At 48.1% G+C, this 13,194-nt stretch overlaps 1 protein-coding gene across 2 annotated transcripts in view; it reads right to left on the bottom strand.

Annotated features, from left to right (window-relative positions):
• The window catches only part of LOC136629148 (oocyte zinc finger protein XlCOF6-like), a 331,535-nt gene that overhangs the window by 297,875 nt on the left and 20,466 nt on the right, over positions 1–13,194 (bottom strand). The window contains exon 8 of one of the 2 annotated variants that reach the window (XM_066605299.1): positions 664–2,751. The exons of the other annotated variant lie outside the window; for it this stretch is intronic. Coding sequence (XP_066461396.1) covers positions 1,316–2,751 — 1,436 coding nt within the window. The 3' untranslated portion in view covers positions 664–1,315. Of the gene's footprint in view, positions 1–663; positions 2,752–13,194 lie in introns of those variants that run through there. 2 annotated transcript variants of the gene reach the window in all.

Genomic DNA, 13,194 nt, shown 5'->3' with positions numbered 1-13,194 from the left:
TCTTGCTTCCTCCCCTTGCAGAGAGTCGTCGAGGAAAAGGGGAGATAGCTTAGCAGAGCTAAACTGTATCCCCCAGCTTGAAAGGAAGGTAAGTATTATGTATATCCTCCGGGCCCGTGCCGTTAGATTTGTGCGTCCGTTCACGCGTTTTACGTCACCAGAGGGCGCATGTAAAAATACCTATGACTGTGTGGAAAAGCCCTTAAAACCATTAAAAAGCATGGGTTTTATAAGTTTGCATTTTCACCTACACTCACATCGCACTAAAATCACAAGACTTTCTCACAACTGTGAAGGCACCCTAAGGGCCTCTTCATATCAACGCATGTATTAAAGCGCTTGTGCCTTGATTTCAAAGGCTTTTGAGCCTAATGAGTTCAAAATGTGTTATTTAACCAATGGAACTGCGCAGATAGTAGATCCACATTTGTGCACCTCTAATAGACTTCTATGGGACCTTTGGTGCACAAATGCTCATAAAAATCATACATGTTCTGTTTTTTTACATGCTCGTAAAACAACTGGTAAATATGTAGCCATTGAAATCAATGGGTTTTATACTCTATGTATTCCATGCTATGGCAACCTGAGGGTTACTTGCTTACAGTATTGGCATCTTCTCTATCCAAGATGGTTGACACTATAGAGACTGAGGACACTGGATCACTTAAAATTCTGGCTTCTGCCAGCTTTATTTATCAAAATCAAAAGGGTACAGTATCAAGACGCTGGAATATATAACAGCTTCAGGGTTCGCAAAACCCCAGGTTACCCATTACTGTCCCCCACCCAGGGTATCTAGGGGCCAGTCTGGTCTATGCCAGATCTTAGGCTCCCAGTTCCTGATGCTTCTACTGTAGCCTTTCTCTCTGGCTTTCAGCAGGAGACTGAATGTGTCTGGAGGTTTTACCTTCTCCAGACACACCCATACAGCTGTCCCTACTGCTTCTGCAGGCTTTTCTGTGAACTGCCTTGCCACAGTATACAAATACAGTTATGTGAAGCCACCCTAATAAAGAACCTTTAGTTAATATCCAATCTTAGCAGTTTTTGGTGGAAATTTATATCAAATGCCCAGAAAAAGCCATTAGTAATGTGGTATTTCATAAGAAAAATGCTATAAATAAAGTCATCTGTTTTTGCACCATTTGCTAATTAAACGAGTTTTCAAAATGAAAATAGTAACTTTTCTGTGTGAATTCTTGGATTTTCAAGTAAAATGCTTCCCACATTCTGAACATGAAAATAACTTCTTCCCAGTGTAAATTCTATGATGTGTAACAAGAATTGATTTGCTGGTAAAACACTTCCCACATTATGAGCATAAAAATGGCTTTTCCCCTGTGTGAGTTCTCTGATGTTTAACAAGATTTATTTTGCGAGTAAAACACTTCCCACATTCTGAACATGAAAACGGCTTCTCCCCTGTGTGAATTCTCTGATGTGCAACAAGAATTAATTTGGTAGTGAAACACTTTCCACATTCTGAACATGAAAATGGCTTCTCCCCTGTGTGAATTCTTTGATGTATAACAAGATATGCTTTGTTTGTAAAACACTTCCCACATTCTGAACATGGAAATGGCTTCTCCCCTGTGTGAATTTTCTGATGTGTAAAAAGATGTATTTTGCTAGTAAAACACTTTTCACATTCTGAACATGAAAATGGCCTTTCCCCTGTGTGAGTTCTCTGATGATCAGCAAGATATGTTTTGTTAGTAAACATCTTCCCACATTCTGAACATGAAAATGGCCTTTCCCCTGTGTGAGTTCTCTTATGGCTAATAAGCGTTCCTTGACTAGAAAAACACTTCCCACATTCTGAACATGAAAATGGTTTCTCTCCTGTGTGAAGTCTCTGATGAACAACAAGATTTGCTTTGCTAATAAAGCATTGCCCACATTCTGAACAAGAAAATGGCTTCTCCCCTGTGTGAACTCTCTGATGCATAACAAGATTTGTTTTGCTAGGAAAACACTTCCCACATTCTGAACATGAAAATGGCTTCTTCCCTGTGTGAACTCTCTGATGTATAACAAGATTTGCTTTGCTAGTAAACCACTTTCCACATTCTGAACATGAAAATGGACTTTCCCCTCTGTGAGTTCTCTGATGATCAGCAAGATATACTTTGGTAGTGAAACACTTCCCACATTCTGAACATGAAAATGGCTTCTCCCCTGTGTGAATTCTCTGATGTATAACAAGATATTCTTTGCTAGCAAAACATTTCCCACATTCTGAACAAGAAAATGGCTTCTTCCCTGTGTGAATTTTCTGATGTCTAACAAGCTTTGATTTGCTAGCAAACCACTTCCCACATTCTGAACATGAAAATGGCCTTTCCCCTGTGTGAGTTCTCTGATGATCAACAAGATATGCTTTGTTAGTGAAACACTTCCCACATTCTGAACATGAAAATGGCTTCTCCCCTGTGTGAACTCTCTGATGTGTAACAACATATCCTTTGCTAGTAAAGCATTTCCCACATTCTGAACATGAAAATGGCTTCTCTCCTCTGTGAGCTTTTTGATTTTCTGCTCTTCTGTGACTTTTCTTCTGCTTATCAGCCTGTGATGGTTTAGAAGATGGGACCTGTATAAGAGGATCAGATGATAGATGTTCGCTGTGAAAGGCTAAGGGAATAGTTGTGATAATGGCAGGTTCTTCATATTTATCCTGTCTACTCTTATCATCTGCTTCAAAGTCTGCTGTCATCAAACGGCCCTCTGAGCTCCCAATACAGTCATCTGCCGAGAATTAAGCTGATTTTAGTGTTATTGAACATAACTAAAATTGGTATTGATATTTTAGAACATTTCTATATAAAATATGAGTCGCATATCAAAATGCAATTAGACAATAATAAGAAAATAGATCATAATCTAACAGTAGGTTTGCCGAATTTCAGACTATCATACAGCTGCAGTCATAATGCACCTTTCAGATTGGCAGTACCATGCTACTAATAAGCAATGGGTATGCCTGAAACAAGTAGACTGACTGATTCCCATAAGACTCCTCCCCTGGATGAGAACCAGCAATAGGGCCACTGCTGTCTCCTCAAAATACCTTCTGAAAGGGACGATTAGACTTTGGGACTCAAAATTGCGTAAAAAATCCTATCTATAGAGGATAGTCCCCTAATTCCACTTTTTAGCAAGGTAATACCCAACATCTTTGGGAATGGGAGAGACGGGAAGATCCCCGGGTTTATAGCATTATTAGTGGTGCCTCTGTCCTGTTATTTCAGGAGCTCAGGAATAGATTTTTTGACCTCAATCTCCCCTGGTTAAAGTATTACTAACTGCGATCTTTTTTCTCTACCCACAGAGATGGCTGCTCTTTTGGTAATGCACTCACACACTTTGAGAAATTGTTTTCACTACAGTCCCCTCCGGCGCATACAGTGTCCCTGATCTATGGCTTGCTGTTCCAGGAGATGTACAACACAGGTCCTAACTTTAAACAGGCTTTGGCAGTCGTGATCCCCCAGAGTGACTGGCAGAAGGTGTTCATATGTACACACAAACTGTCAATAGCCTGTACAGCTCAGGAAAAAGCTACAAGCTACTATCAAGGTGGTACAAATATCCTACTCGTCTCCACACTATATTCCCTTCAGTCTTGGAGCTTTGTTGGCGCTGTGGAACTGATAGCGGTACTATCATCCACGTCTGGTGGAGATGTAGCATGATAAAACCTTTCTGGGACAAAGTATTTTCCGCATACAATTTAATACAACATAAGAGAACAGGTAACACCCCACAGGTTGCCCTCCTCTCTATACTCCCAGGCTCAAATAAATCTCAAAAGAGAGGTTTACTACGATTATGCCTAGCAGCTGCTAGGGTGGTCATACCGCGCCATTGGTGGACCACTCATGTTCCTTCCACGTGTGTATGGCAACAAGAGATGTCACACCTGTGTGAAGGAATTGTGTGCGGAAAATGTGAGGGAAGCAGATAAATTCCTGTCGGTATGGCAGCAAAGGATAGAATTTGAGTCCTCCACAGAGTTCCAAGACTCTTAGGCATGATGAATGCAAGACCCATCTGTGGGTCATCAAAATGGCAGGGATAGTAATACTAAACCTACCTGCCTTCCCCTCTCCCCTCCCCTCTTTCTTTGTTTTACTTCTGTAATCACCCCACCCCCATACAAACTTTTTTTTTCCTTTTCTCCTCTTCTTCTCTTTCATTTTTTTTTGTATATTGGCAAAGATAGAATTTAATCTTATTGTCGGGCCAAGTACTACCTGAGGTAATAAATCTATATTCTCATCCGAGGGTATTAGACAGCTTAAAAGTTAGGAGTGAGAGGTAGTAGTTGTTGGCCCGAAATATTCCATTTTGTGTTATTACTAGAGATGAGCGAGCGTACTCATCCGAGCTTGATGCTCGTTCGAGTATTAGGGTGTTCGAGATGCTCGTTACTCGAGACGAGCACCACGCGGTGCTCGACTCCATTACATTTCCTTCCCTGAGAAATTTGCGCGCTTTTCTGGCCAATAGAAAGACAGGGAAGGCATTACAACTTCCTCCTGTGACGTTCCAGCCCTATCCCACCGCCCTGCAGTGAGTGGCTGGGGAGATCAGGTGTCACCCGAGTAATTAAATCTGCCAGGCCCGCGGCTCGCCACAGATGCACGCTGAGAGAGATCAGGGACAGTGCTGTCTTGCTGTAGCTGCTATAGGGAGAGTGTTAGGTGTTATTTCAGTCTTCAAGAACCCCAACGTTCCTTCTTAGGGCCACATCTGACCGTGTGCAGTACTGTTGAGGCTGCTTTTAGCAGTGTTGCACAATTTTTTTTTTGTTTGTATATCGGGCGTGCAGACCATAGCGTCCTCAGTCTGCAGTCATTTTACTCAGTATAGGGGCAGTACTGGTGAGGCAGGGACAGTGGTACAGGGAAAGAGGTATACTGGCTATATAGGCAGTGGGATTTTTCAAAAAAATTGGGGAAAAATACTATATTTGGGCTGCCTGCGACCATCTTCAGTTTACTGCGTGTCTGCTGGGGGTAGTAGTCGCTAATTAATACCCAGCTAAGTGTTACAGCAGGCTTGCACATAATTGTTTCCTGGCTCTGCTGTGCCCGTTACATAATCGCCGTCATCCCGCCACAGGGAAACAGTATACATAATATACGCTGCATACGGAGTCTGTCTGGTTTTCACCTCACCATTTTAAAAAATAGAAGCAAAATACTTAAAGGGGTTGTTCCGCACTGAAACGTTTTTTTTTTTTTTTCAATAGCCCCCCGTTCGGCGCGAGACAAACCCGATGCAGGGGTTTAAAGAAAAAAACGGATAGTACTTACCCGAATCCCCGCGCTCCGGTGACTTCTTACTTACCTTGCGAAGATGGCCGCCGGGATCTTCACCCTCGGTGGACCGCAGGTCTTCTGTGCGGTCCATTGCCGATTCCAGCCTCCTGATTGGCTGGAATCGGCACGTGACGGGGCGGAGCTACGAGGAGCAGCTCTCTGGCACGAGCGGCCCCATTCAGAAGGGAGAAGACCAGACTGCGCAAGCGCGTCTAATCGGGCGATTAGACGCTGAAAATTAGACGGCACCATGGAGACGAGGACGCTAGCAACGGAACAGGTAAGTGAATAACTTCTGTATGGCTCATAATTAATGCACAATGTACATTACAAAGTGCATTAATATGGCCATACAGAAGTGTATACCCCAACTTTGTTTCGCGGTACAACCCCTTTAAGGCCTACCACTGACCTTTGGCCACTTCACTGGTTCTGCGCTGTGACTTCCAGTAGCTCAGTCATACGCACCTAGGTCTCACTACAGGCTTGCGCATAATTGTTTCCTGGCTCTGCTGTGCGTTCCGTAAGTGAAGTCAGCCTCCAACCACAGGCCAATAAGCGGCACATTTAATTACAGCGTTCTGTTTCTGCTCTACTCATAATACACCATGCTGAGGGGTAGGGATAGGCCTAGAGGACGTGGACGGGGGCGAGGACGCGGAGGCCCAAGTCAGGGTGTGGGCACAGGCCGAGCTCCTGGTCCAGGTTTATCGCAGCCGACTGCTGCGGGATTAGGAGAGAGGCAAGTTTCTGGGGTCCCCAGATTCATCTCACAATTAATGGGTCCATGCGGTAGACCTTTATTAGAAACTGAGCAGTTTGAGCAGGTCCTGTCGTGGATGGCAGAAAGTGCATCCAGCAATCTATCGACCACCCAGTCTTCTACGCCATCCACAGCTGCAACTCTGAATCCTCTGGCTGCTGCTCCTCCTTCCTCCCAGCCTGCTCACTCCATGAAAATGACACATTCTGAGGAGCAGGCAGACTCCCAGGAACTGTTCTCAGGCCCATGCCCAGATTGGGCAGCAATGGTTCCTCTCCCACCGGAGGAGTTTGTCGTGACCGATGCCCAACCTTTGGAAAGTTCCCGGGGTCCAGGGGATGAGGCTGGGGACTTCCGGCAACTATCTCAATAGCTTTCAGTGGGTGAGGAGGACGATGACGATGAGACACAGTTGTCTATCAGTGAGGTAGTAGTAAGGGCAGTAAGTCCGAGGGAGGAGCGCACAGAGGATTTGGAGGAAGAGCAGCTGGACGATGAGGTGACTGACCCCACCTGGTTTGCTAAGCCTACTGAGGACAGATCTTCAGAGGGGAAGGCAAGTGCAGCAGCAGGGCAGGTTGGAAGAGGCAGTGCGGTGGCCAGGGGTAGAGGCAGGGCCAGACCGAATAATCCACCAACTGTTTCCCAAAGCGCCCCCTCGCGCCATGCCACCCTGCAGAGGCCGAGGTGCTCAAAGGTGTGGCAGTTTTTCACTGAGAGTGCAGACGACCGACGAACTGTGGTGTGCAAGGTTTGTCATGCCAAGATCAGCCGGGAGCCACCACCATCAGCATGCGCAGGCATATGATGGCCAAGCACCCCACAAGGTGGGACGAAGGCCGTTCACCACCTCCGGTTTGCACCACTGCCTCTCCCCCTGTGCCCCAACCTGCCACTGAGATCCAACCCCCCTCTCAGGACACAGGCACAACCGTCTCCCGGCCTGCACCCACACGCTCACCTCCGCTGTCCTCGGTCCCATCCAGCAATGTCTCTCAGCGCAGCGTCCAGCCGTCGCTAGCGCAACTGTTTGAGCGCAAGCGCAAGTACGCCGCCACGCACCGGCACGCTCTAGCGTTAATGTGCACATAGCCAAATTGATCAGCCTGGAGATGCTGCCGTATAGGCTTGTGGAAACGGAGGCTTTCAAAAACATGATGGCGGCGGCGGCCCCGCGCTACTCGGTTCCCAGTCGCCACTACTTTTCCCGATGTGCCGTCCCAGCCCTGCACGACCACGTCTCCCGCAACATTGTACGCGCCCTCACCAACGCGGTTACTGCCAAGGTCCACTTAACAACGGACACGTGGACAAGCACAGGCGGGCAGGGCCACTATATCTCCCTGACGGCACATTGGGTGAATTTAGTGGAGGCTGGGACCGAGTCAGAGCCTGGGACCGCTCACGTCCTATCCACCCCCAGAATTGCGGGCCCCAACTCGGTGGTGGTATCTGCGGCGGTGTATGCTTCCTCCACTAAACCACCCTCCTCCTCCTCCTCCTACACAACCTCTGTCTCGCAATCAAGATGTGTCAGCAGCAGCACGTCGCCAGCAGTCGGTGTCGCGCGGCGTGGCAGCACAGCGGTGGGCAAGCGTCAGCAGGCCGTGCTGAAACTACTCAGCTTAGGAGAGAAGAGGCACACGGCCCACGAACTGCTGCAGGGTCTGACAGAGCAGACCGACCGCTGGCTTTTGCCGCTGAGCCTCCAACCGGGCATGGTCGTGTGTGACAACGGCCATAACCTGGTGGCGGCTGTGCAGCTTGGCGTCTTTAATTTGGTGGTTCAGCGGTTTCGGAAAAGCTACCCACGCTTGTCAGACCTGCTCGGAAAGGTGCACTGGGTCAGCGCACATTTCCGCTAGTCCAACACGGACGCTGCCACCGTGTGGACCCTGCAACATCGGTTTAATCTGCCAGTGCACCGACTGCTGTGCGACGTGCCCACATGGTGGAACTCTACGCTCCACATGTTGGCCAGGCTCTATGAGCAGCGTAGAGCTATAGTGGAATACCAACGCCAACATCGGCGGCGTAGTGGGAGTCAGCCTCCTCAATTCTTTACAGAAGAGTGGGCCTGGTGGGCAGACATCTGCCAGGTCCTTGGAAACTTTGAGGAGTCTACCCAGATGGTGAGCGGCGATGCTGCAATCATTAGCGTCACCATTCCTCTGCTATGCCTCTTGAGAAGTTCCCTGCAAAGCATAAAGGCAGACGCTTTGCGCTCGGAAACGGAGGCGGGGGAAGACAGTATGTCGCTGGATAGTCAGAGCACCCTCATGTCTATATCTCAGCACGTTTTGGAGGAGGAGGAGGAGGGGGAGGAGCATGAGGAGGAGGAAGAGACAGCTTGGCCGACTGCTGAGGGTACACATGCTGCTTGCCTGTCATCCTTTCCGCGTGTATAGCCTGAGGAGGAGGAGGAGGATCCTGAAAGTGATCTTCCTAGTGAGGACAGCGATGTGTTGCGTACAGGTACCCTGGCACACATGGCAGACTTCATGTTAGGATGCCCTTCTCGTGACCCTCGCGTTACACGCATTCTGGCCACTACGGATTACTGGGTGTACACACTGCTCGACCCACGGTGTAAGGAGAACCTTTCCACTCTCATACCCGAAGAGGAAAGGGGTTCGAGAGTGATGCTATACCACAGGACCCTGGTGGACAAACTGATGGTAAAATTCCCATCCGACAGCGCTAGTGGCAGAAGGCGCAGCTCCGAGGGCCAGGTAGCAGGGGAGGCGCAGAGATCAGGCAGCATGTACAGCGCAGGCAGGGGAACACTCTCCAAGGCCTTTGCCAGCTTTATGGCTCCCCAGCAAGACTGTGTCACCGCTCCCCAGTCAAGGCTGAGTCGGCGGGAGCACTGTAAAAGGATGGTGAGGGAGTACGTAGCCGATCACACGACCATCCTCAGTGACGCCTTTGCTCCCTACAACTACTGGGTGTCGAAGCTGGACATGTGGCCTGAACTCGCGCTGTATGCCCTGGAGGTGCTTGCTTGCCCTGCGGCTAGCGTCTTGTCAGAGAGGGTGTTTAGTGCGGCTGGGGGAATCATCACGGATAAGCGTACCCGCCTGTCAACTAACAGTGCCGACAGGCTTACACTCATAAAGATGAACAAAGCCTGGATTTCCCCAGACTTCTCTTCTCCACCAGCGGGCAGCAGCAGTACATAAACAATACGTAGGCTGCACCCGCGGATGGAAGCATCGTTCTCTATTACCCTAAAAACGGGGACCTTTTAGCTTCATCAATCTGTGTATTATATTCATCCTCCTCCTCCTGCTCCTCCTCCTGAAACCTCACGTAATCACGCCGAACGGGCAATTTTTCTTAGGCCCACAAGGCTCAGTCATATTACTTTTGTAAACAATGTTTATACATTTCAATTCTCATTAAAGTGTTGAAACTTGCACCTGAACCAATTTTTATTTTAACTGGGCTGCCTCCAGGCCTAGTTACAAATTAAGCCACAGTAACCAAAGCGATTAATGGGTTTCACCTGCCCTCTTGGTTGGGCATGGGCAATTTTTCTGCGGTACATTAGTACTGTTGGTACACCAATTTTTTTGGGCCCTCGCCTACAATGTAATCCAAGTAATTTTTATGGGCTTCGCCTGCACTCATGGTACACCAATGTGTCTGGGGTTGGCCTACACTTTTGCTACATAAATGTAACTGGGGCCTTGTCTATACTGCAACTACTGAAATGTGAAAGAGACTGTTATCTCCCTAAACTGCTGCAATGGGAATGTTACTGTGGCCTGTCTTGACTGCTACTACTACTGAAATGGAACTAAGACTGTGCTCCCCCTATACTGCTGCTTCGGAATTGTTACTGGGGCCTGTCTTGACTGCTACTACTACTGAAATGGAACTAAGACTGTGCTCCCCCTATACTGCTGCTAGTGATATGTTACTGGGGCCTGTCCCTAATGCTACCGCTGAAATGTTACAAATTCTGGGCTCTGACTATACTGCTGCTAATGCTATGTCACTGTGGTGTGGAAACGGAGGCTTCCCAAAGACATGATGCTGGTGAGGCCATTTCCCACCAACGCGGTTACTGTTGAGGTACATATTACCAGTCTGACTGGGGCATGAACTGTGGGCCGAAGCCCACCTGTATTGTATGTGACGTTAGCTCTGCTGAGCAGGGCACTGCAATGGGATACATTTATGTACCGCCGATGGGTTCCAGGGAGCCACCCATGCTGTCGGTCCACAGGGACTTCACATTAGGGATTTGTACCTGCCAGTGTCTATGTATTAAAAACCCTGGTCAGACTGGGGCATGCAGTGTGGGCCGAAGCCCACCTGCATTTAATCTGACGTTACCTCAGCTGTGCTGGGCAATGCAATGGGATTTATTTATGTACCGCCGGTGGCTTCCTGGAACCCACCTATGCTGTCGGTCCACACGGAGTTGTAACTGCATGTGTCTACTTATAAAGAACCCCAGTCTGACTAGGGCATGCAGTGTGGGCCGAAGCCCACCTGAATTTAATCTGACGTTACCTCAGCTGTGCTGGGCACTGCAATGGGATTTGTTTATGTACCGCCGGTGGGTTCCAGGGAGCCACCCATGCTGTGGGTCCACACGGACTTCACATTAGGGAGTTGTACCTGCCTGTGTCTACTTATAAAAAACCCCAGTCTAACTGGGGCATGCAGTGTGGGCCGAAGCCCACCTGCATTTAATCTGACGTTACCTCAGCTCTGCTGGGCACTGCAATGGGATTTGTTTATGTACCGCCGGTGGGTTCCAGGGAGCCACCCATGCTGTGGGTGCACACGGAATTCCCATTGCGGAGTTGTACCTGCCTGTGACTATTTTTTAAAAAACCCCGGTGTGACTGGGGCATGCAGTGTGGGCTGAAGCCCACCTGTATTTAATCTGACATTAGCTCTACTATCCGGGGCACTGCATTGTGACAAACTACAGCAGCAATACAGCGCTAATGAGACGTGCAAAGCTACGCTAGCATTGGAGTCCGCTGTAGGCCCGCGATTGCTGAGGGTTTGTGCAGAGGCCTATGTCCTGGGTGCATGGAAAGTCCCATTTCCTGCCTAGGATTGCTGAAGCTGTGGGCCGAGGCCTATGTCGTGGGCGCGGTGCAAGTCTGCCATGTTTGGCCGCTCAGATCAATTTTTTGTTCATGTCTTGGGTTTCCTAGGACCCACCTATGCTGTTGGTGCAAACTTAGCTCCCATCGCGGTGTTTGACCTGTCTGGCACAAAGACACTGACTGACTTGGGTAGGTGGCAGAGCGCAGACGGCTTTCCCCTTGCAGTGTCGATTGAGCTATGCGACACCTTGACAGAATGAATACTGTGTGGAACATGGATTCCCCATTGCTATGCCCACGTTTGCAGCCCCTGACGGAGGTGGCACAGGATTGGAGTTCTCATTGCTTCTGTACAGCATTGTGGGCTATCGCCCCGCCCCTTTTAAAGAGGGTTGCTGCCTGGCCCTGCCAACCCTCTGCAGTGTGTGCCTCCGGTTCCTCCTCATGGCAGACGCATTTATAAATAGACATGAGGGTGGTGTGGCTATGAGGCCAGCGTGTGGCATGAGGGCAGCTGAAGGCTGCGCAGGGATACTTTGGTGTGCGCTGTGGACACTGGGTCGTGCGGGGGGGGGGGGGGGGGGTTGGGCAGCATGTTACCCAGGAGAAGTGGCAGCGGAGTGTCATGCAGGCAGTGATTGTGCTTTTTTGGAGGTAGTGTGGTGCTTAGCTAAGGTATGCCTTGCTAATGAGGGTTTTTCAGAAGTAAAAATTGTTGGGAGGGGGGGGCACTCTTGCCGCTATTGTGGCTTAATAGTGGGACCTGGGAACTTGAGATGCAGCCCAACATGTAGCCCCTTGCCTGCCCTATCCGTTTCTGTGTCGTTCCCATCACTTTCTTGATTTTCCCAGATTTTCACAAATGAAAACCTTAGCGAGCATCGGCGATATACAAAAATGCTCGAGTCGCCCATTGACTTCAATGGGGTTCGTTACTCGAAACGAACCCTCGAGCATCGCGGAAAGTTCGACTCCAGCAACGAGCACCAGAGCATTTTGGTGCTCGCTCATCTCTAGTTATTACATGATATATTCATTTTCTTTTCACAAGGTCCTGCGTGACCTTCCTGATATGTATATTTTATCTGAAAAATTTCTCAATAAAACTGCTTGAACAATAATCTAACAGTAGACCTTGGAGTGAGGACCAACAGATCATGTTCGACCACCAGACTGTTCTCTTGCAGTTTTCCCTTTCTGTGGTGAAGCCTCCATCTTCATAACTTCATATGTCAGTCTCCCCGTGCTGTTAGTAAATGCTCAGTGGAGAACTATGAAAGGTTCCTGTGATTCATTCCTATTAGATGGTGTCCGTCTCACATATTCCATGGGAGCTACATAAGCTTTATCACAAACCAATGTAGAGGGAAGGAGGAAACCAGGATAATGGGCTATATCGTTACATTGGGTCGGTACGATTACAACGATACCAGCTTTCCTATATTTTTTTTAGGTTTTTTCCCTTTTCTGCAATAAAAACCTTTTTTTTGGAAACATTTTTTTTCTAAATCGCTGCATTCAAAGTCCTCTAACTTTTTTATTTTTTCATGTACGGAGCTCTATGAGGACTTATTTTTTGCAAGACGAGTTGTAGTTTTTATTGGTACCATTTTGGGTACATACAGCTTTATTGATCACTTTTATTGCGTTTTTAGGCAGGCAAAATACTAAAAATTAGTCCCTGTAGAGAAGCATTCCTGACACTCATAGCACCTACCTTCCATTCTCCAAGGAATCTTCTGTTATCCTGGGCTATGTCTCCACAATCTGGGTTCTAGGAGTCTAATAGGAGCTAATGGTTCCTTAGTTCTAAAATTGGGGAGATACTCTTCTCTCAATAGTACTGACAGCAAACGATGAAGGGATCGGCCTCGTTCACATAGATATATTATATATCCGGACTACCGATGGATTTTACGCCCTTATTATAGATGCTCATCGTGTGTTATCGCCTATAACGGTATCACATGTCATCCACATTTAGTTTTTACTTCGGCTGAATGGGGAACATCCAGCAGAAACTGAC

Source organism: Eleutherodactylus coqui, chromosome 5, assembly GCF_035609145.1.
Source record: "Eleutherodactylus coqui strain aEleCoq1 chromosome 5, aEleCoq1.hap1, whole genome shotgun sequence".
NCBI lineage: Eukaryota > Metazoa > Chordata > Amphibia > Anura > Eleutherodactylidae > Eleutherodactylus > Eleutherodactylus coqui.
This window is presented reverse-complemented; position numbering and strand designations above follow the sequence as displayed.